Source organism: Condylura cristata, unplaced genomic scaffold (assembly GCF_000260355.1).
Source record: "Condylura cristata isolate star-nosed mole 26May11 unplaced genomic scaffold, ConCri1.0 scaffold00041, whole genome shotgun sequence".
In the NCBI taxonomy this organism is placed as follows: domain Eukaryota; kingdom Metazoa; phylum Chordata; class Mammalia; order Eulipotyphla; family Talpidae; genus Condylura; species Condylura cristata.
In genome coordinates this window covers 2,091,177-2,115,564 of record NW_004567142.1, presented here as the reverse complement: position 1 = coordinate 2,115,564, position 24,388 = coordinate 2,091,177, and the positions used below count along the sequence as shown (strand labels likewise).

General features: G+C 47.9%; 1 protein-coding gene across 2 annotated transcripts; it reads right to left on the bottom strand.

Annotated features, from left to right (window-relative positions):
• On the bottom strand, positions 1 to 23,501 carry XRCC1 (X-ray repair complementing defective repair in Chinese hamster cells 1). 2 transcript variants are annotated; one of them, XM_004694172.2, is made up of 17 exons: positions 23,353 to 23,501; positions 22,841 to 22,933; positions 13,648 to 13,758; positions 7,645 to 7,803; positions 6,748 to 6,822; positions 6,539 to 6,644; positions 6,206 to 6,315; positions 6,023 to 6,131; positions 5,611 to 5,869; positions 5,224 to 5,340; positions 2,665 to 2,758; positions 2,386 to 2,518; positions 1,987 to 2,038; positions 1,762 to 1,901; positions 698 to 788; positions 253 to 328; positions 1 to 135 (listed from the first exon to the last, which is right to left on the bottom strand). In XM_004694172.2, the coding sequence occupies exons 1-17, from the start codon at positions 23,401 to 23,403 to the stop codon at positions 22 to 24; spliced, it is 1,890 nt and encodes a 629-aa protein (XP_004694229.1). In that variant the 5' UTR covers positions 23,404 to 23,501; the 3' UTR covers positions 1 to 21. The 2 variants fall into 2 exon arrangements, with proteins under 2 accessions (XP_004694229.1, XP_012589111.1); XM_012733657.1 differs by having other exon boundaries at positions 6,023 to 6,125.
• Between the last annotated feature and the right edge of the window lie 887 nt (positions 23,502 to 24,388).

The window sequence follows — 24,388 nt, the reverse complement described above, 5'->3', positions numbered from 1 at the left end:
ACCAAATAATCTTTATTAGACTCAGGCCTGGGGCACCACTCCATACAGCTGGTGAGGAAGCAACCTCTGCTTCTCATTGCAACTGTAGATCCACCGGGGACGGACGAATACCAGGGAGGGGTTGTCCATCAAAGCCTGTGGGAGAAAAGGGGAGGGTGACACATGGAAACATGTGAGCAGGGGGCTGGAAGTGATAAAAAGAAGGACCAGGGTCTCCCTTGCCCTGCGCCCCGCCCCCGCCCCGGGACTCACCTCCTCAAATTGAGGGTCCCACTCCTGTGCCGTGATCACAAACTGGACCCGGTCACTCATGTAGTCCTCGAGCTCCCTGGCAGAAGAGGCAGTGAGCAGGTCAGGAACCTGCATCCTCTCTCGTGGCATCCTGCTCCCCAGCCAGTCTCATGCCCCCCACCAATGACCCAACAGGCCACCCGTTCTCCCAAGTGCCAGTCTTGCTACAGCCACATTAACGGCAGCTCCCACTGTCCAATCTTTCTGGAAGGGTGCAGGGTGCCTCACTTTAGAGAACTGGAAACCAATTGGGAAGCAGTACAGCAAGGGCAGCTGGGACAAGCGAGCAAGACTAGCTCTGGACTCCAGAGTTTGTGCACCCTGCAGGGTGCGCCTCTCTTCCCTCCTCCCATCACCTGCCACCTCCCTCCTGCCACATCACCCAGCCTTCCCCCTGGACACTGACCCGTTAAATGCTGTGACGTATCTGCTGAGCTGCCTCCGCTCGTCCCCAGGGAATTCCCCATATAAGAAGAAGTGTTTTCCCTGGAAGAAGTCTGGGGAGACAGATGGTGAGAGAGCTGAATGAGGACACTGGAGGTCAGACAGGTTAGCAGGCGATAACTGGTATATGTGCTTATTAAAACAACCCCCACTGCACAGTAGCTCCCCCAAAGCCCAGCTGCATCCTGGGAAGCACTGGCTGTGGGCAAATTAAGGACACTACTGTGCATGTTCCTGACAAGAGGTGGCTCACAGGTGGCCTATCACTGAGGCAGTCTGGTTGGAAAGCACACATCACAGCCTATGACTGTCTCTCCAGTGGGCTCTGACGAGGCTCTGACCTGAGGATGGCATTCTTTGTTACATTTTAGTATCACCTACAAGGCCATCAACTGGTGACAACCATCGTTGGGACTTCAGAGGCTAGAAATCCACAGGGAAGTTGCTGGAAGGGCTTTTCCACAAAGCCTCATCCCCACTCAGATCCTTGGCTCCCCAGCTGCTTCTCCCTCTGTTATCTACTAGCAGAAGCTCTGAGCCCTGTGTTCCCAGCCCACACCCCCATATTCATGTCTGGGGTGACAACAAATGCTGCCACCACTACACAGTTCCCAAGAGACATCAGTGCCCACATCACCTGATGTTCCAAGGCCCAACTCACACTAATGAAACTGAGCCCAGGGTAGAACCTGGGCATTGATGGCTTTTAAAAGCCCCCCCAGGTGATCCTGAAGCCTCTGGAGGATGAAGCAGTGATATGAGGGAGGAGACACCCGCATTCACACCTGACACTGAATTGTGATGGAGGTGGTCACAGCAGGAAGTTAGGAGGGGGCAGCAGGAAGTGACAAAGAGGATGCCAAGAGGAAGAAACAGGCCTAAGAGAACAAAGTGGCCAAAGGTGGAGTGGGGGAGCTGGGATACAAGTCATGGACACAGCAGCAATCCAGGGCAGGGGGGCTGGGACATATCAGCTGAGAATTGAGGGATGAATCCCACGTAAGGAGGGAGGGAGAGATTTCCTACCTGGCAGTTCAGGAATTGGCAAGCTGGGAGACTCCGGGTGACCCTCATTGTCTGTGTTCTCATCTGTGGATCCCGCATACGGGTCCTCACCATTTTCCTCCTGGCCAGGGGGCTGCCGTTGCTCCTTCTGTTCAGCCACCCTGAGGAAGCCAAGAGTGGAGAAGAATTCTCATATGCCCCTCCACCCAAGGCTGAGGTCACCCTGATCCCCAAATCTAGGCCTACCTTCTCAGCTCATCCTCAGTGTCCCCAGAGTCTTCTGCTCCGTTGTCCTGCCCTGCAGTGGGAGCTTCATCAACAGGAGGTGCTCGCACTGTCATTGACTAGTAACTCTCCAACCAGTCTCATGTCCCAGCACAGATACAGACATCTGCCCCTCCAGGCCCAGCTTCCTGCCCCCAGGTCTATTATCCAGGATCCAGCCCCACCTCCAAAAGATCCAATGTTTAGGCTTTGAGCCGCTTCCCCTCTTAGAAAAGGGAGTCCTGGTCTCTAGCATTCTCTGCCCCGGGTCCAGGAGACCCTAACCCCAACCCTCCTCCCTCAGACTCCTGAGCCCAGGACCCCAGTCTCCCCTCCTTCAGTCCCAGGGACCCAGACCCCAAGCCTCTTCCTCAGGCTGACCTGATTGTTCCCCCTCAGTGTCAGTATTTTCCTGGGATGCTGGGGAGGGTAGTTTGATCCCTTCTGGGGTTGGGGGTCTCTGTGGTGAGCTGGGTCCTGCTGCCTGAGGGGTCCTGTTTTTGTTCTGGGGGCGCTGAGGAGGGAGAGTGGATCAGTGAGGAGAGAAGAGGCAGTGTGGGTATACACCTGCAGGATGCAGGAGTAGAGAGCTTGGGGAGTCACAAGAGAGCCAGATCCTCTTGCCAGTACATCTTCCCCCACCTGGACAGGGGGTCAGACCTTTCGAGGAAGCTTGGGGGCTTCATCCCCGCTGCTGCCGCTGTGAGAACCCCCTTCTTCTTCGCTGCTTGAGCCTGGCCCAGCCATGAGGTACCTGGGGAATAAATGGGGCTCAGACAAACAGCATTTCAAATCCTCCAGAGGGCTGGTGTGGGTACTTAGGATCACTGGCATTTACTAAACATTTGGGGTCTCAAATACCCCTCTTTCTAGCTCCAGAAGGCCCCACAGACTCCCAATCCCCCAGCTACTACATCATATACACCCTAGCACTCTCTGGCTGCTCCTCCCTCTGGCAAACAAATGCCCCATCTCAAAAAGGAAAAGAAAGAATGCAGAAAGAATTTCCCCTTTGAAAATCAAGATCAAATGCTCATTAGGAGAATGACTACCAGTTGAGAGACAAGTCTCAAAAGCAAATACATTTTGAAAGATCTTGATATAATGGTCAATAAATCACTGACATTGCAGTAACAATTCTCCCAGGTCTAACATTAACCACAGAAGCTAACATAGGATTTCCAGGCATGTCTAAACACTTGACTCAGAAGGAGTCACTGAAACCTGAGGTAGATGCTATTTTTAGTCCCAGTATGCAGATGAGCAAGGCAATCTGCCTCCAGTTGCAGGGCAAGCACAGCAGAAGGGAACGAACAAACACACTGGCGTTCCTTCTCTAGGTGTGGTAGGAAGACCCTACCCCATAGGCCTCAGCTGCTTCAAAGCTGGTAACACTCGCTGAGGTAAGGCACACAATACAGGAAAGCAGTGACTCATGGCACTGAGGGGATTTAAAGTGTAGCAGCTGAACGAGGAATAATATTTTACTAACTTTATTTTTAAGGTGTTTTGAATTATAAGATAAAAAAAAAAAAACTGCTTACAGTGGGAGAGTAATTCCACTGGAATCTTCCTTCTAGCAGAGACTTTTTAAAAAGTGACCTGAATTTTTAGGGGGGTTAAAAGCCCCAAATCCAACACTTTGTGGTTGCCTCTCCCTCCACGCTCACTCACAGAGAGCAACCCAGATCCAGCTCCTTTGTACAAAAATACATCCCTCATTCATCTCTGCTTTCTGTCCCCAGAGCCCCAGCCTCCTCCGGGGACCCCACCTGCAACTTTCCCTTGAAATTCTACCCTTCACAGGAGAGCCAGCCCTGCCATTCTCAAATCTTTCATGTCTCTGTGAGATGGTCTTACAGAGGGAATCCTGAGTTAGCAATAGGTAGGCTTCAGTGTTCTGAATTTTAAGATGTTAGGCCAGTGGCAGACTGCTATATAACACTCCTCAGGGGGCATGAGAGGGTGCCGGTATATCAAACCCACTAACATTTCTGTAAGAAATACATGGGGGCCCTCCCTGGTGGCGCAGCGGATAAAGCACAGAACTGAGAAGCTTAAGCCACTTCCACATGAGTTCGATCCCCACCTGCCCCGGAGGAGTTCCACATGGCGTGGGAGACCTCTCCTGCCCGCCCGCTGCTCCCCTCAGCAGTGTACTTCGTCGATCTTCCTGTTCTGCTCCCCACTTTGTCCCTGGTGAATCCTCTCACCCTCTGCATCTCTGGCCTGTACCCCAGTTCTATATGAATAAATAAATAAATCTTAAAAAAAAAAGGAAGAAATACAATGGGATATCAGTATCAATGGATAAATTAAATCCATAAAGAGCCTCACATTGGCTCAGGACTGGGTGACCAATGCACTTGTGCTAAAGCAGGAAAAGTATTGGGGCCTCCTTAAGTGTTTGCTTCCTGAACCACAGATAAGGGGGTCTGTGGAGCAGATTGTCCCACACTGAGACATACTGAAAGCCCTTCTGGAGCTAACCCCACCCATCTCCCAGCCTCCACCTTTCCCCAACACAAAGCGACTCCTAGGCCCAGCCCTGATTCTGAACAGTCATGCCTGTTCTCGCCTCTCCCCCTGAGGCCCCCAATACACTTAAGTCTCCCCTCCAATAGACAGGTTCAGGTCACTCCCTGCCCTTCCCCTGCTCCTGCTGCCACACCTCACTGTCCTGCCACTTCCTGCCTCCCACCTCCATTCCTTCAGAATGACCCAACCTTGGCTCCTAGGCCAGGCATGCTCTCATCTCTGTCCTCTGGCAAATGGCTACTCCTCAAAGACCCCTTGTTCACTGTAGATCTGCCCTTGGGCCCCTCCAGACTGATTTATACAAATCTGACCCCCTCATCAAAGATAGGCCTTTAAGGGTAGGCCCTAATGTCTGGGAGTCTAGTGTGGTGCAGCTCAGTCTGGCACTCAGCAATGGCGTCAGGGTCTTGCACCCTGTGAACAAAAACAGGTCCCATGGCTCCCTTCTCCCATGTGAGCCTGCTGTCTCTCCAGCCTACAAAGTCCTTTTCCCTCTGTTAAGCAACTTCCCTCCAAGAACCCATAGGCAAACCCTCCCCTCAACAGTCAGCTGATGGTGGCTGGGCCCCCCTGTGATCTCTACCAGTCTGACTTCTCTCCCTCAAAGGCACTACCCAGGAGGAAGAAGAGAAGTAAGGTCGGTGTGCCTGTGTGTGCTACAGTCATGCTGTGAGGCCTTACCTCCGGGAGGGCAGCCGCCGCCGCATGCGGTGACAGTCTAGCACCCACTCTTTACACACAATGCGGCCTCCAAGGCCAAGGACCTGGCTGTACTTGGGTGTGTTGGCAAAGGCACAGCTGGGAGAGGGGCAAAATGGAGAATGTCAGTCGGATGTGATCCGAGGAGTCAAGAGGGACAAGAGACAAAGGGGACTGCGGAAATGAGAGAGATATGAATAAGGGAAAAAGAAACACGTGGGAAAAACAGACATAAGGAGACAGAGGGAAAATTACAGGATCAGAGAAAAATAAGCAGAAGACATAGAGCTGAAAAGACAAGCAAACAAGGAGAGAGAGAAAGCCAGGTGGAGAAGCACAGAGAGGGCTGGGGAGGAGGCACAGGCTTACATGAGGTGGGTGCTGTCTGGAGTCCAGTCCGGCCGATACTTGGCCCCCAGTTCTAAGGCCTTGTCCCGGAGCTCTGAGCGGAAAGGGTTCTGGAAACCACTCAGCACTACTACTACACCCTGAAGGATCTTCCCCAGCTCCTGCGGGCCAGCATGAGGTCCCCTGGGCTTAGTCCCTTCTCCTTGGGGTTTCTTTGGCACTGCCCCCCTTGCTGGGGCAGGGACTGGAGAAGTGCCGGGGGTACGGGTGGGAGCTGACACTGTGGAAGCCAAAAGACAGATTTCTAGTTAGCACAAGTGGGGCTAAACCCTGACCCCACCTCCCTCAGATGCAGGAGTCCAGACCTCAGTGCCTTCTTCCCTAGGACACATGAGCACAGGCTCCTGTGGGAACAAGGGATCCAGCCACTCACTTTTAGGTTTCTTGAGGGCAGGTGAGGAGGGCCGGGCCGATGGTTTGCTGGTCTTCCTTTCTTCTTGGTTTATATCCAACTTCCTCTTTCCTTTGGAGGACTCCTGAGGCTGAAAGAGTGAGATAATCTGAGACCTCTAGCTTCATTCCTCATTTTCTACTCTACCCAGATGGAGGATCTCACCTTGGAGGTGCTATTTACTCCCTTGGGTGTTGGAGAAGCCGAGGAGGCAGCACTAGAGGCCTGTAGCGTGGCAGCTGCATAGCTGGGCCCTGCTGGGTCACTGGTTGTAGCTACAGAGGGAGAAAGCAGATCAGGAAGAAAAGGCTGGGCCCTCAGACCCTTCAGTTTCTATCCATGGGACAGTGTTGTTCCCCAAATCCAGCACTGATTTAGTCCTCGCTCAGACCTGAGTCCAGGCCCCCAGCCTTTCCTTCCTCAGGCCCTCCGCCTTCAAAAATAGGAATCTGGGCCCTAACCCTCTACTCACGTAGAGTCCAAGTTTTCCTTGCTTACCTGCGGGTGTCTTGTTGATCCGGCTAAAGAAGAGGGCTCCTGGTCTCAGGGAGCTGGCACCCTCATCCTCCTCCTTCACACGGAACTGCCCAAGCTTTGTCACCTTCTAAGGTTCAGCAAACACAACGAATGGGAGCACTACTAGCAGGGGTTCAGGGGGAGGTGAAGAGGCAGGGAGGAGGCTCTGTGGGGCTGCAGGTAGCACTTACCTGGGGTGAGGCCTCTACCTCATCTTTGTCTGGAGGGCTGTGAAACCGCACAAAACTCAGGCCATAAGGGGAGTCCTGGGAAAGGACGGATGGAGTCAGGGGTACCAGGAAGAGTCCTGGCTCTTCAAACTGCCTTCCAGCTCCTCCCTTTTATGGGCACACATCTGGAGACTGGGATATAATAACAATCCCATCCCAATATTACTAGGCCCTAACTCTGGGTCAGGCTCAGCTTAAGCCCTTTATTGCATGTGCCCCATTAGCTGCATAGCAAGTAACAAAGTGTCAACAGAATCTACTCCCACCCACCCAAATTCCTGCCTATGGAAGGAGAGGGAAGGATGTGTGCTGCTTCTAGAACACAGAAATGCTCCAGGTGCTGCCTCCATCTGCTGGCTGCAAGTCCTGAGATGGAAGGAGCCTACTGGAAGACCAACTGAACACCCTTCTATGAGTGAGAAATAAACCTCCAGCGCATGTTCTCATTACATACTCGAGCTTCGTTACCCCAGGTTAGCATCCTAACCTACAGCAACTTTATAAGGACCAACAACTCAGGCTGGAAAGGTTAAGTCACAGATCTGAGGTCACACGCAAACTAGGAATTGGTGCAGCCAGGATTTGAACCAGATCCCACTCTACTAGGCCACTCCTCTCGCAAGGCAGCAGCCCCCCCTTACCCCTACTGTGGTCTAAGATCCTTCTTAGACATCCTCCAGGGCACGAAGCCTCACGTGTGAGGAAGACTGCAAGTGCACTTCAGGGAACTCCAGGACCCAACCCCTCTTCACCCCAGGGGAGACAGATTCCACTCCTCCCTGCCCTAGCAACTCCATATTGGCTCCTCAGCTCCCTTCTGGCCCAGGACTCTGCACCCCCAGCTCCCACCCTAGGTACCTTGCTGTAGGGTTGGCTGCAAACAATTTTGACACGGTCCCAGCGCTTCTCGGCTGCGGCCCGGACCAACTTGTCAGGCCCAAAAATGCGAACACGGTTGGGGTTTAAGCCACTGCGGCTCTCAGAAGGAGACATGAAAGATGAGGTGACCAGAAGCACCTAGGAGAAGGCACAATGAATGAGAAACAGGGTTGGCAGTCCTAACACAGACCCAGGGGAGACCCATACTACCAAACCTGAACTATCCTCCCCTAAATTCTCCCTCAGTCTTTAGCTCTGACATATGGCAGGCTACCCCACTTAGGGTGCCCTCCCAGCTAAGAATATTCACAAAGACTGGTAAGAAACCCAAAGAGGGCCCTCCCTGGTGGCACAGTGGGCTGGAGCGCAGCAAAGCTGGTCTCAGCCAGCTTCAGAGTGAGTTCGATTCCCAGCCCTGGAGGTGACCCACATGGCGCAGCAGACCTCTTCTGTCTTACCTGCTGCTCCCCTCAGCAGTGTACTTTATTGATTTATCTTTTCTGTTCCCCACTCTGTCTCTGGTGAATCCTCTCACTGCCCCTGCACCTCTGGCCTGTACCCCAGTTCTGTATGCATAAATAAAATTTTAAAAATTCTAAAAAAGAAAAAAGAAACCCAAACGTCCATGGGAGCACAAGGCTGAGAAGGACAAGGTAAGGATAATTCTTAGAAGCAGAAAGCAAGGTCAAAATGCAAAGCATCAGGGAACAGTGCCAGTTATTAAGTGACCATGTCTCAGCTCAAACCACCCAGGCAGGCTCAGCTCAGGGCGGGGTTAGATCTGCTTCTCCAGGCTCATTCTCAGGCTCTGCCAACAAGGGGCGCCAGACAAAGGCTGCCAGGCTGAGGGAGAAGAAATCTGTTCCTTCTTACAGATCCTGTGTGCCTTGATTCTGCCTCTTCAGGGCTCCTTCCAGGGCAGCAGATGACAACCAGCTGACCAACACCTGCATAACCAATCTCCTGGCCTCACCTTCTCTGGGACACCAGCACCAGCCAGAGAGCCGTGGAACCCCAACTCCAAGCTTCTAGACACATGTGTTTTAATAATTCCAGCCTCTTCTTTTTGTTCCCCCAACCCTGGGGATAGTAGCTGCTCCCCAGTTGCCTTTTCATCCTACCCTATTCGAGTCCTAGTCTATTTGCCTTTTCAGCTCAGTACCTCATTATTAACTCTATTCTGTATATCAATTCTCTCTGTTTAACTGGTATGGTTTTTTCAATCTCCTGGCACAGGGCTCTGGCTGATACACAGCGGAGGCATTGTGGTATGGTCTGCTCTGGTGTCGACCCTGCATGGTACAGAGCTAAACTTTAAAGGGTCCCAGGTAGTGGCAGTGGGAGGAGGGTGCTTTAGGATGCAGGCAGTGGGGACTACCTCAAATTTCAGGTTGGTAGATATTTTTTTTTAAAAAGTTATTTAGTTTATTGATTGATTGATAGAAGAAATGGGGTATAAAGTAGAGGTGTAGGGGGTGAGAGGATTTCACCAGAGACAGAGTGGGGAACAGAACAGGCAGGACAGGAGAGGTCTGTGTGCCATGTGGGTCATCTCCCTGGCCGGGGATTGCACTCGTGTTGAAGCAGCTGTGGCTAGCTTTTCAGTGCTGCAATTTAACCCGATGCACCACAAGGGAGGTCTCTCATTTTCATTTTTTTTAAAGATTTAAAGAACTGGGGTACAGGCTGGAAGTGCAAGGGGTGAGAGGATCATCAGAGAGCGAGTGAGGAGTAGAAGAGACAGATCTACTGAAATACAGTGGGAAAGACAGGAGCTATCTGCTGTGCCATGTGAGTACCTCCCTAGCCGGGGATCGAACTTGTGCTACAGTAGCTGTGGAGAACTTCATAGTGCGCGCTTTAACCCCTTGCACCACCAGGGAGGCCCTCATTTTCAATTTAAATCAGCGTTGCCTGATTCAAATCATTTGCTCAAATAAACTGAAAATTAACATGTCTTAATTTACCTTTTTAGGGTAAATTACCTTTAGAATAAGAGTACTTGTTATAGGAAAACCTCATTTGTATAGATGTGCTTGTGGAGCAGAGAAAGCACTTGATAAAATTCAAAACACATTCATGCAAAACAGGTTTAGAAAAGAACACCCTCAACTCAACAGAGAGCAGCTATAAGCAAATTTATAGCTAACTAGGGTGAAAGATGAAATGAAGCACCTTCTCTCAAATTATCAGGAACAAGACAAGGGTGTCTGTTCTCACCACTTGTTTTCACTACTGTACTAGATGTAGTAGTCAGTGTGATAAAGTGAGATAAAGGTTTTTTGAAAAAACGAAACAAAACATATAGATAAATGAGAAAGAAAACTATATTTGGACCACATGATTGTATATGTAGAAAATCCAAGAATCACCATAAATCCCAAGGAATTCTCTTACAAGAATTAGTGACCTTAACAAGGTGACAAGAGACAAGTCAATATGCAAAAATCACTTGTTATTGTTACCAACAACTGGAAAATGAAATTTTGAGAAGACATCATTAAAACAGCATCAACAGGCCCTCCTTAGTTAAAGACACAGCAACAATATCAAGTTATTGCCAGCCACACACCATGAGTTTGACCCTAACATGGTGCAGCAGACCTCTACTGTCTTGCCCACTGCTCCCCTCAGCAGGTATTTCAGAAGATGCACCTGTTCTGCTTCCCATTCCATCATTGGTGAATCCTCTCACCCCCACACCTCTGGCCTACACCCCAGTTCTTGTATGCATAAATAAGTAAATCTTTAAAAATCAACAGCCTGTGCCTCACAATCTCTGGGAAGAATACAACACTCTGTGACATTCTGGCCCCAAGTGCAGAGCTGGAGTTTCATCATGAGGCAAATTCATACATTTTGTACAATGGGTGATATTTTATAAAACCACTGACCTTTGCTCTTGCAAAAGGTCAGTAAAATAAAATACAGAGTCACAAGAACTGTTCCCTGTAAAAAGGAAACCAAGGAGATGTGACAAATCAATGCCATGTATGATTCTGAATCTTCTGGTTCCATAAAGAACATTAATGGGAGAATGTAGAAAATGCAAACAAGATCTGAGGTCATATGATAGAAATGTATAGTGATGTTATTATCTTAATTTTGATAAGTGTACTGAGGTCCAATAAGCAAACATCTTTGTTCTTAGGAAATACTGAATGAGGTTGGGATAAAGGGACATCACATAAGCAAATTACTTTCAATTCAATAAAAAAATGTGCATACATGTTAACATCTGGGGATGTTCAGTCAAGAATATAGAGTGAAGAAGACTACTTCTGCACCTTTTCTATAAGTCTGAGAGTTATCAACAAGCTGGTTTTATAACTGACATAGAAGTAAATACAATGGATCTGTAATAGCCAAGAGAATCCTAAAGAACAAAGCTGGAAGCCCAACACAAATTTATTTCATTATTATTACTCAGACTGGTACTGGCATTAAGAAATATGTCAATGGAACAAGAGTACAGAAATAAATTCATATATATCAAATAATGTTTAACAGAGCCCAAATAATTCAGTGAGCAAAAGAGCTGATTTTTTTAACTTTGCAAAACACACAAAAAATAAACAGGAAAAAAATGACCCTTGTCTCCTACTTCATACCATATGCAAAAATTCATCTGAGGTGGATCAGAGATCTAAACGTAAAAGTTGAAAACATGAAACTTCTAAAAGAAAACATAGTGACAGTGATAGGCAGAATAACCCCTCCCCCAAGAAAAGATGTCCACATACTAATTCCTGAAACCTGTGAATACAGCAAGAAGCATCTTGCAGATGTGATGAAGTCAAGGCTGCTTAGATGGGGAGGTTATCTGGATTATCCAGGTAGGTCCAGTGTAACCACAAGTCCTTCAAAGAAAAAGCGAGGCCAGAATCAATCAGAGAAGTTAAGATGGAAAAATCAGGGTTATGAACTTTGTTTGCAGGGGTCCCAGCCAAGAAAAGCATGTGGCCTCTAGAGCAGGAAGAAGGAAATGGATTCTCCCCTGGAGCCTCCAGAAAGATCGCAGCCCTGCCACTATCTTGATTTTTTAGCCCACTAACAGTGATTATAGACTTCTGACTCCAGAATTGTAAGATAATTATTTACATTGAGTTGAGTCACTGAGTTTATAGTAATTAGCTACAGCAGCAGTAAGAAGCTAATGCAGGGGCTATGATCATTACTTTGGGCAGGCAAATATTTCTTCTAGGACACAAAAGGCACTAAGTATTAGAAAAAACCTTGAGACTAAACTTCATTAGCTTTTATTCATCAAAACACACTGTTAAGATAATGAAAAAGCAAGTCACAAACAAGGAGAAAAATCTACAATACACACCTGGGGGGGGGAAACACTAGAAAAAATAAATAGCTAACATCCATGGTAAAACAAAATAAACACCCCAGTAAAAAATAAAACTTAACTAGACACTTCATAAAATAAGATAGATAAATGCCTAATAAGCATGTGAAAAGTTACACAGTGCCATTGCTTGTCATGAAAATGCATATTAAGAAAGACTAGCCGGGCCCTCCCTAGTGGTGCAGTGGGTTAAAGCACAGCACTGCAGGCTAGCCGTGGCTGCTTCAGTGCCAGTTCGATCCCCAGCCCAGGAGGTGACCCACGTTTCGCAGCAGACCTCTCCTGCTTCGCCCACTGCTCCCTTCAGCAGTGGACTTCGTCGATCTGCCTGTTCTGCTCCCCACTCTGTCTCCTCTCACTGCCCCTGCACCTCTGGCCTGTACTCTAGTTATGTATGAATAAATAAATAAATCTTTAAAAAACAACAAGACTGGCAATGTCAAGTACAGGTAAGTGTATGGAGTAACTAGAACATTACACCAAAGGGAATATGATACAACTACCTGGGAAAAAGTCATTTGCTAATAAGCTTAAAATATAAATCTATCCCAAGATCCCAAAATTTTACTCTTAGCTATTCACCCAAAAGAAATCCTTAGATTGTACAAGAATGTTATGCCTATCAGTCAAAAACTGGCAACAGCCTAGAGGCCATCACCAAGAGAAGGAATAAACATTATGGCTGACGCTGACAAGGGACATTACGAGGCAGGCAACTGAAAAACCAGGAGCAGGCAGAACAGGGAAAAGTCACAAAGAACAATACGCTGAGAGAACGGAGCCAGCCACAGAAAGAGTACACACAGTAAGGTTCCATCTATGTGAAATTCTAGGACAAGCAAAACTAGTTTTGTCTGTAGTGACAGAAAAGAGATCGGAGCTGGCCTGAGCTGGGGGTGGGAGGAGAGATGGCAAAGGGACAGGAGGAACTTTATGAATGTTGGAAAGGCTCTGTGTCTTCACTTGAAAATGGTCACACACACCAATGTTTGTCAAAACTGGGCAAGCATTGTACTGTTTATGAGATACTCTGAATTAGAAACCATTTTCAATGCAAGAAAAGAATCTATTTTGTGGGAAATTGGTTTATTCATGTAAATTGTAAACTTTGTCACAATTTTACCACATTACATTTTGTTGATTACCCAGCTAGCTATAATCTCACCTATCCAGCTCTAATTAATTCAGCCAGCAAAAAAAAAAAAGAGGACTGTCCCAAATTTTAAAAATCTTCACAACAGAGCAAAAGGTCTTCTTCCTTCTGGTAAATTCTGTCACAAAGTGACAGGCATCCCAAACAAAACGGAATCTCAATTTAATGGGACATCTGGGAAAACTTCCAGGCACACACAGTGGGTGGGAAGGGGTGGGGAGAAGCAACTTTGCTAGCAAGCAGTAACAGACTCTAAGAACAAACAAGTGCCTTTGGCTGTTTATGCCAACAACCAGGCCATGCAATCCCTTCCCTGCCTTGCAGTTTATCTCCTGTGGCTGCTTTATCTCCTAGTCCACCAGGCTCCTCCAGAGGGCAGTGGTCAGTGTGACTCATGGCCAGCTCATGGCCAGCACCTAGGAAGCCAGACTCCCACAAACAGCCCCCCCCCCGCATCTCAAGGCCCACTTACCTCATAGTCTTGCTCCCCAGCCCCACCTGCTGAGCTGCCCACCAGCACCTCCACAAAGGCCGCACCGTCATTCCCGATGTCCACACTGTGTATCTGCTCTTCCTTCTCCAACTGTGGAGGATAGAAAGTGTCAGTGTCTGCTCTACTCCCGGGCTCACTGTGGGACCTCAGGAAAGGGGCGAGCCATGATGCCTAGGCAGTGTCAATTCTGACGGTGGGGCCAGGATTAAGCATGTGAGAGGGACCCTGGCATGTAGCACCTGAAGGCAGAGCTCAAATATCTTCAGGGTGAAGGCCCAGAACCCTCTGACTGCCTGATGGAACTTATCACATGCCACCATGGGGATCGCCTTGGCAGCACCTGCCAGGACTGCCACTTTATTTATTCCAATTCCAATAATGGTGCAGACCCAAAGGCCCAGTGGCCACTCCCCTACTGACAGTGGCCCATGACTCCAGAGAGCATCCTGAGTCAAGGGCCTGGTCTGGTTTCGCTCACTCCTGACTCCTGGGTGTGAATCACAGCTTTGACACTTGCTAGCTTCATGGCCTTGTCAGCTAACCTCTTGGAGTCTCAGTTTTATCCTTGGGAAAAGAGGGACAATGGCCACTGTCTAGGATCATGCACGAGAATACCAGTGCCACAGGGCATCATGGCACTAGCAGATCTATTGCTGTAGTCAGGAGGCATACCACCCCTGCTCAATACTAGTGTCAAAAGAATGAGCTATCTATAAGAAGGCCTCTCTCCAAAAGATCTGCCATTCCTGCTAACAGTGCACAAAGCTTAGGGTGGAAGGTGGGAAAGGTGAGACAAGTCCCTGCCTTCGGATGCAGGTTCTTGGATCCTAGGATGACAGCTAATCACAAACCTCAGAGGCACTCAGACCACCATCCTGCACTATCCCTGCCTTGGGTCATCTGAAGCTCTTCTCTGCTCTATCAACAGTCAGGCAAGAGGTGGTACCGGCATCACGGACCCATGGCTGGAAACAGGAACAGCCCCCGGAGGTGGGGAGGATGAAGGGGCCAGAGCCTGAATGAGGCCAGCCTTCATATCCAACGTATGCTCTCCCAGGTGACAAACAACCTCTCTGAGTGGCAGTGTCCTCATGTGTGCAAAGGCAGGGTCACCGTAATAAGCCTCTTTCTGAAGGGAGTTGAGATGACACAGAATTATACCCTCCACAGAGCCTGAAGTCAACATCTAAATGTCCACTGTACTCCAGACAGGTAATACTGGTACTCCGCCCCTCACAACGGCTCTGTGAGGCAGGCGTTATTATTATCTTCATTTCACACATGAGTAAACGGAGGCAGGAAGCGGTTATATAAGTCTCTCAAGGTCACAAGTCTCTCAAGGTCACACAGCTAGTGAGCAGCAGAGCCCAGACAGAGCGCAGGCAGGCTGGCTGGTGCTCCTCTACCACATCACAGGGGTACTGAAGAGAGGGTGGCTGAGGAAGGGCCTTCCCCAAGTGGAGTAGAGCTGGCCTCCTGGTGATTGCCTCAGTCCCACCACTGTTCCCATTCGGAGCTCTGGGGTGGTATGTGGTGCTGCCCAGCCATGCAGCAGGCCGGGTCTTGACTTCTCAGCCTCCTGTCACACTTGGTCACCCTCCAGCCACACAGCTTTTCTTCTGTCCCAAGAACAGGCAGGCTCCTTCCCAGGCCTTGGTACCTGCCATTCTGCCTGGACCTTCCAATGGCTGGCTCCTTCCATCATTCAGGTCTCTGCTCAGATGCCACCTCTTCAGATGAATTAAAGCAGCCTCCCCAGATGCTACTGTCTATCCCCTAATGCTGCTTTGTCTTCATTGTCATCACTTGATATTAGTTAGGTTTTTTCATTTGATTTGTGTTCAGCATCTATCTTCCCCCTAGATATCTAAACTCCATGAGGACAGGGTCATGTCTGCCCTACTGTGGCCATAATACCAAAAAGGGTCTAGTTCTTCTCAGCTCGGCTTACTTACTGATGTGTGATCTGGAGCAAATGGTCTCATTTCATGCCCTTGGACCTCAGTCTCCTAATCTAAAATGGGGCAAGTAACAACTTCTACCGCATATAGTTGCTGTGAAGATTCAAAGAGGGCTCTCCCTGGTGGCACAACGGGTTAAAGCATTGCACTATGAAGCTTTCGGAAGACACCTCAGTACAAGTTCAATCCCCAGCCAGGGAGTTGACCCACACGGCACAGCAGACCTCTCCTGACCCGCCCACTGCTCCCCTCAGCAGTGTATTTCAGTAGATCTGCCTGTTCTGTTCCCCACTCTGTCTTTGGTGAATCCTCTCACCCACCACACCGCTGGCCTGTACCCCAGTTCTGTTAAGCATAAATAAATAAATCTTTAAAAACAAGACTTATGTTTAAAAAAAAAAGATTCAAACAAGAAATACAAAGCCCTTCCACAGTGCATGCTACCAGGCAAACACCCCCCTAAGTGTCAGCAGACACTATTATGAGAGGTCTTCAATATGTTCCTGAGAGACGGGTGGACAGAAGGACAGTAAGTCCCCAATAAACCATTTGCTGAACAAACAAATGCCCCAAAGTGTAACTCTGGCCCTGCCCTCCCTGACCGAGTGATTTTGGTGAGTCACTTGCCCCAGTGCCCCCATGTGTTACAAAGGGGTAATCATGGCTTAACACCTCCAGATTGTTCCTGTGTGCCCAGGGCTTGTATACAAGTTTCTTACTGCTGCCACAACAAATAATCATAGTTAGGGACTGAAAAACATCTTACAGATCTGGAGAGTTGAAGTCAGAAATTACCTCACTGAGCCAAAACCAGGGTATCAGTTAGGCTGCATTTTGTTCCTTGTCTTATTTCCAGTTTCCAGCAGCCACCTGCCTTCCTTGGCTCATGGCCCCTCTTCATTCTCAAAGCCAGCAAGCATCTCACTTGTATTGCTCCTTCCATCTTCATGCCTCCTTCTCTGTTCTCCTGCCTCCCTCTTTCCCTTACAAGGACTACACTAGGCGCACCTGGCTAACCCAGAATAATCCCCTGATCTCAAGATCCTTAACTCCATCCCTTGCACAAAGTAATTCTCTTCTGCCAAGTAAGGTAACACATCCAGGTTCTGAGGATTGGGACACGCACATTCTTTAGTGGAGCATTCTCCTTTCTACAAACTTGGCTAAGATCTTTCTGGGCCAGGTGTCGCTGAATCGTCACAATCACCTTAGGAAGGTGGCTCTGCTACTGTCCTAGTTTTATTGGTGGGGAAACTGAGGCTCAGGCAAGTTAAACAAGTAGCTCAGATGTCACACACAACTAATGAGTGGCACAGAAATTTGGATCAAGTACTTGACTGAAAACCAACACTCTATCTCAAATCCCCAATTTCACTCATTGAGGCAAAAACTGCACATTTTTACCTCTCCTACAATATGCAGTACAAGTCTCCCCTTTCCTCTAGTAGGATGTGGATATTAGTATTTTGTTCTTTTTGTTTTACATATATTTGTATTTTAAAAGGATGATTCCTACTACATAAGCATCTACTCATATTTTAAACACACACATATGCTACCTTATATTTCTTCTTTTTGATAAAAATGAACAGACAAAAAGCTTACACATGGAAACCATCCAAATGTCCATCAAGTGATAATGGTTATATAAAGTAGGGTATACCAACGAAAATGAAACAACAGGGCCCTCCCTGGTGGCACAACAGATTAAAGCACTGCATTATGAAGCTCTCTGAAGCCACTGCAGCACGAGTTCGATCCCCAGCCAGGGAGCTGACCCAAATGGCGTGGCAGAACTCTCTGGTCCGCCCACTGCTACCCTCAGCAGTGTACTTTGTCAATCTGCCTGTTCTACTCCCCACTCTGTCCCTGTGAGTCCTCTCACCACCCTTGCACCTCTGGCCTGTACCCCAGCTCTGTAAGCATAAATAAATAAATCTTAAAAAACATATATTTAAAAAAAAAATCAAACATTTGGACACCAAAAGGGAAAAAGACCAATCATTGCTCCCACAACATAGAGAAGACTGAAAGGCATAATAAGTGAAAGAAGCCAGCACACAAGGCCACATATTATATGGGCCTATTTGTATGAACTGTCCAGAATAGGCAGCAGAATTGAAAGATCCAGAGACACCAGTGGTTACCAGGGGCAACTTGGAGAAGGGAGGAATACTGAATGGCCAAATAAATAATGGTTATGGGCTTTCTTGATGGGTTAAGGAAAATGTTCTGAATTGGATTTTGTTGACAATTGCAGAGCACAGTCAATATGCTAAAAACCACTGAAGTTTAAATAACTAAAACGGTAAATTTTGTGACATATGATTTTATCTCAAAAAAAAATTACAAGAGCTTTTTTTTTTTTTTTTGGTCCAACATCTTAGCAAAGCTGCCGTGATAGCCCTGCTCGCCAAACTTAGTGATACCTCCCAAAGATGGTAAGAAAAAAGTTGCCAGAAAGTCAGCCAAGAAAGACAAAGGCCCAGTGAACAAATCTGGGGGCAAGGCCAAGAAGAAGAAGTGGTCCAAAGGCAAAGTTTGGGACAAGCTCAAAAACCTAGTCTTGTTTGACAAAGCTATGACAAACTCTGCAAGGAGGTTCGCAACTCTAAGCTCATAACCTCAGCTGTTACGTCTGAGAGACTGAAGATTCGTGGTTCCTTGGCCAGGGTGGCCCTTCAGGAGCTCCTTAGTAAAGGACTTATCGGAGCTTCTTAGTAAAGGACTTATCAAACTAGTTTCAAAGTACAGAGCACAAGTAATTTATACCAGAAACATCGAGGATGGAGATGCTCCAGCTGCTGGCGAAGATGCATGAGCAGGTTCCACCAACTGTACATTTTGAAAAATAAAACTATTAAAAAAAAAGAAATTATAAGAAGTGTTCATTAAGTATGAGAAGGTTTTAAGCACAAGATGACTCCCCTGTGGCCCAGTTCTGTGTGTGCCTTTCTTAGGAAGACATCCACATAGTTCATGCAGTGGGACAAGAAGATTCCCTAGACGTTCTGTTTAAAAGCATCCACATAAACGGTGATGCTGCACACCATTTAAAAGAACAGATCCAACCTTGTGCAACAAGAGTGGATCTCCAAGATAAGAAAAAAATCTGCTGTTATTATAAAGAAAGGGATAATGGCATGACCTACCATGACCTTTTAAAAAGGGGGTAGCAGGAGTATATACATGCAAATGGGAACAGAAGAACTCAGAAGGGCCTCCCAGAAACTGCTGCCATTTCCCCAAGAGGGAGGAACTGCGTAGCATAAGTCGAGGGAGGGGCGGAAGAGGGGAAGCAGGTGGGGTTTCCTTTTTAGGTATAGTTTTCTTTTTGCCTCTTGTACTTTGTACACATGCATATAATACCGCCAGTGGTTATTTGCACAGAAGCAAGAACTATACAGAAACAGAGATGAACAATCTACAGCTACACCAATGACACCATGGAAACTGACAAAACCCATGCTGAGTAGAGCAGGCAGACATGGAAGTAAAGACTGCACAACTCCATTTATATGAACTTCCAAGCCAGACAAAAAGTTAGCTCTCTGGCACTGAAAATCAGGAGTGTGGTTATCCCTGAGGAAGGGGGGGAGGAAGTCAAGAAAAGGAGCACAAGGGCATGTGGAGTCAGGGTGGCTGAGCATGGGACTTGATCTGGCTGTGCGGTGCATGGGCTAAAGCCTGTAGGGGTTCACTGAGCCAAACAGTTTGTCCTACACATTACATGTCATAAGAGGAGGACAGGAAGGGTTAGCAGGTTCCTTGTCAATCTGCAAAGGTGGCGAAGCCCCTGAGGCAGCTCAACAAGTAGGCCCAAATGGATGAGGAAAACAAAGCCTTGAAGCAGAGACAGAAAAGCAGAAGAAACCCAAGGAGCTAAAAGCAAAGGCTATAGGAAAAGGCCCCTTGACCTTAGGTGGTATTAAGAAATCTGGCAAAATGTCAGCTGTTCCTTGTGCCTGAGGAAATGGTGATCCGTAAGTCCATCCCTGTTTAAACATCTGGATTTTTTGCCATAATATTTGTTACTGCTAAACAAAAGGAAAACTAAAAGGAAGTATCTTAGAGAACACTGTACATTTAAAAATAAACTTTTGGAAAATTTAAAAAATCACAGCCTGGATCATCTTCTCTTTGGCTTTTCTCACTCAGTCATTACTACCTGAGCGGTGAAATCAGGGGAAACCCAGTCAGAATCTTGCCCAAGTGTGTTGTCTTCAGTCTTGGTTCTATCCTGAATTGTGTACCACCTGGAATCCTGGAATCCAATCAATACACTTGAAATAGCAAAAAAAATGAAGAAGGAGAGGTCCAATGTAAAACACCACACTGGCAAACCAAGTAATCAGAAATCCACTGATAAACAAAACCAAAGCTCTGTCAGGCCTGCTGCAGGGCATTTCTCTGAAGAACCCACCTCTAGTGAGGTGCTGGAGTGACATCTGGATAGTCACCCAGACATCCCCTCCAGCCCAAGAGCAGTCAGCAAAGAAGGTTAGAATGTCCCTCTTTGGAGCAGGTGACAGGCTGGTGACAGAGCTTCCTGTGGCCAAGGCCAACAAAAAAGGTGTGTGGAGTTGTCACGAGTAGAGGGCTGAACCTAAGTGTGGTAATATCCAGATCTTGCATAATATTGTTTGGAGAAGAAAATCCAGGGCAGTAAAAAAGGAAAAGAAAAATTACAAATCAGTCTACATGTCTTGGTACCCAGAAATTTCTGCCTTGTAACTCATTTGGCAAGGAATCAAAATTAGTATTCAGTGAATCTGGACTCTCCCTGATATTGGCAACCACAAATGCAATGAGAGTTCTCAGGCTCTGCCATGGGGCTAGTAAACAGCCAGAGCCACTGCTTCCCTTGTACCCGCCCCACACTCATCCTCCACATGGGAACCAGGATTCCAGGAGACCCAAGTCAGATTACATGCCTCCTGCGCTGTCCCTTCAGCGGCTTGTGACCCAGCAGTGGAAAACCTGAAGCCTTAATAGGCTTAGGCGCTCTGCCCCTACCCCATTAGCTCCTCTCCTAGTCAGTCCCCTGGCTAGCTCCACTCCACCTACACTGACCTCCCTGCTGTTCCCCCCAACACACCAGGCACAAGCCTGCCTCAGTCTGTGTTTCTTCCCCAGATATTTTCATAATGCACTATGCTCAAATGCCACCTTCTCAGGGATGTCTTCCCTGACTCTTCCTTTAAATAAAAACATCTTGCAACCGCCTCCTCCCTTGGCTGAGGCATTCCCATTCCCTTTAATTTTCCTCCATGGCATTCATCACCTAACATCTGACTTCCTTACTGGTTTGTCAGTCTTTCCCTACTAATATGAAAGTTCCATAGGCTGAACATATTATCTGTACTCTTCATTGCTACTAACCCAAGTACATTCAATAGTGCGTGGTCTACAGAATGCAGACTGTGCTGCTTCCATACTTGTTGAACGAACAAATTAATATAAGAATTCTCTCACTCCTAAGTCTCCCGATCCTGTTCCTGTGCTGACAGCTCCCACACTTCTATATCTAGTGGCATATGTGATCTCTTACTGCCTTCTGTACAGCTGATATCCCAAGATCACAGCACACCTGGACATCCCGACCAGCAGGCCAGCTTCTCAAAAAGGCCCCTTTCTCATGTTAGTAACAGCTGCATATTTCCTGTCTCCCAGGTCAGAGATTCTTGAGCCTCGTTTTGGTCCCTCTGTCTACCTCATCCCCCATGTCCTATATCTGCAGCTTCTAGCCTCTTTGTTCCCGCTGCAACTGGAGTACTAAATAGAATGTGATTTTCCTGGGGTCACCTGAGCATAAGAGAGTCCAGGAGAATCATCACCCAGCAATAAAAACTTGGATCCCTCCCTTTATACAAACACCTGTATGTTGACAGAGCACTTATGCAGACATTATGTCACCCCCTTTTCACAACAACCCTGAGCTTGGGTTATTCCCAATGAACAAATGAAAAACAACTTCAGAGAAATAAAACAATTTGCCTGAGGTCACAGAGTGAGTAAGAGGGAGAGCTGGGGACTTGAATCCAAGTCCTGTCCCCAGCTGCCAGCAACCTGTATCTCCTTCAGGATAAAACATTGTCTCTAGGCAAGTTGCATAACTTCTCTGGCCCTCAGTTTCCTCATCTATAAAACAGGATAATAATGGACTCTAGGTCATGGGGGTTTTTATGAGGATTCAATGAATTAATCCATATGTAGTTTTTAGAATGGTGACTGGCAGCTGGAACAATGAATAAATGTTAACTCATTATTATTACTATTTTAGTGGCTAAGAGAAGTTTGAACTTCAAAATCATTCAGAAAATCTTGTAGGTCTGTGTGTTTTTCCAGGAGAGAAAATCCTTAGCTTCTGATTCTTTAAAAGATTCTGTGACCAAAACGCTACAGAAGTAATGGGCAAAGAAATAAGAATATGGTCAGTATTGGATACAATTATGTGAGCCAGGCCCACAACCTTCCCCACCCCACAACACCTTTACATTCAGAACTAAGGAATATAACCAAAATCAAGGAGGCAAGTATGTGAACACAAAGCAGTATGACAAAGCAGCTATAAGCACCAACAGCCAGTTGTGTTTAACTCTTGACACTACCATTTATCCATTATAATGGCTCCTACATCATGCAGAAGAGCACCAGGCAAAAGCCGATACTTCAAGATACTTCAAACACACTGAGCTCGTTTCTCCCACCAGTTTCTTATCCATAACAGGAACACCCTATTTGAAATTCTGTAAACATCTCAAGTCAAACCATCCTTTCTTTTTTGCCTCCAAAACCAAGGGGCATTAAGTGATAGCTTCAGAAAGAACCCAGTCAACATTCCAAAAACAGTAGCTTAGCATGACCACTTCACTCCTCCCCTCTCTGTGCTTTAGTTTCCTCTTTAAAATGAGGTTGATTGGTTTGGATGATCTTCCCTGGCACCCTCTATCCCTGAGTCCACTGACTTTAGAAGGGAAGATACAAGGCAGTGATTTACTTGTTCCAGCTGAGGAAACGGAGGCCTACCTGGTCATTCCTAAGGTCATCCCTGGCCTAATCCTTGGAAAACACCGTTCTCCTCTGTTAAGGGACATTGTGATCACGCTGCCCAGTTTCCGTGAAAGGAAGCTTAAGAGTCAGGGGAACTGCTGCAACCCACTGCCCTGGGTTTCCAGACTTTAAGGAGTTTAAAGAGAGAGCAGGATCACCTGGAGCACCACAGAGATGGTCTTTTCGCCTGCCTTGGCTGCTCGCCATTTCCGGTAAGTGTCCGCCTTGAGAAGGTTTCCTGCACAGTGGGTCTGGATAAGAGTTAGAAAGGTGAAGTTAGCATACAGAGAAGAGCTAGGTCCCTGATCGCCAATGTAGTCTGAGTTATCTCAAATCCTCTATGACCTCTCAGGTTCAAGTTTTCCCTTTAGTGCCCCCATACTCTATCTTGAGCCCCGTAGAACATTCTCCCCTGTGAGTTCACCTATGCATTCTCCAATGAAGCCTACTCCCATTCCTCCTTTTCTCTCCGGAAGTTCCACAGACACCCGGAAGTTCCCTTATATCACATCTCACAGAATTCACTTAGTTTCCTGGAAATTCCCCCACGACCCTCCGAAGACGTTCGTGAAGTTTCCTTTTACATTTCAAAAGTTCATATAGCGCCCCCGCTCCCTCTCCCCCAAAGCTGCCCTTCCGTCTTGCAACCTCCCCCACGCCAGTCTCTCACCGAGTCCTGACTACTGCAGGACACGACATGGCGGAGGCGAATCTCGGGCATGTCAACGTCGCGAGCTTTGCCTGGCCCCAATGCTTAAGAAGGGTCCGATTTGGGGGGGGCAGGGAAGGGACGGAGGGGCTATCCCTGAGCGGGCTAAAGTGCGCAAGCGCATGGGGCTTGGTCCTTTCAAACCGCGGCGCGCTGGCGTTCGCGTCGACTCTGCGCAAGCCCAATCGCGCCAGTCCGGAGCGAAGCGCAGAGTTTCCTAGGCAACCAGCCTTCCCTCTAGTCCCGCCTCTCTCTTGCCCCACCTCTCTTTAGTCCCTCCTCCACTGGGCACCTAGCAACCGCAGCGGGCTCCCTGATTAGTGTCTAGAAGAAATTCGCTGTTCTCATTGGACGACGTAGTCACCGCCCAAACTAAAGCCCAGGAAGCAAGACCACTACATAGATTTTCATAGGAAGCTGGCGGCCTCATTAGTAGGGTCCCTCTTCAGCGGTTCCTGCGGCCACACTCTTCTCCTCTATACCCCCGCCACACACACATACGGAAAAAGTCTCAGAATTCTCTCAAGGTCATGCCCGAGCTCAAGGTCCCAAATAAAACACAAAGCATGTGCCCAAACCAGACACACACCTAGCCTAGACAGCTTCCACCCATGCCTCAGTTTCCCAATGTGACCTGTGGGCATCTGTCTCCTACCACACCCGCCCCTGGCTGTTGACAGGCACCCCTCTGTTCAGCCTGGGAGACCCAGGGTGCAGCCTGGGGCATAGTCAGACTTAAAAACAACGGGGGACATAGAACAGGGTGTAGGAGCTAAGTGGAAAATGAAGGGAAAGGAGATAGGCTCCCCATGCCCCCGCAGAACGAGCCTGGACCTGCTGGGCACTCCCAGGTAGGGCCCCACCCACGCTGGGTGCCTCCTTGGAAAGGAGAGAAGGAAATGGGGATCTCAGTTCTTGCAGCTGCTCTATCCTTACAGGGAATCAAATGGTCTGACTACTACCTTGGGCTAGAGGCCAAAAAAAAGAGAGCAGTGGG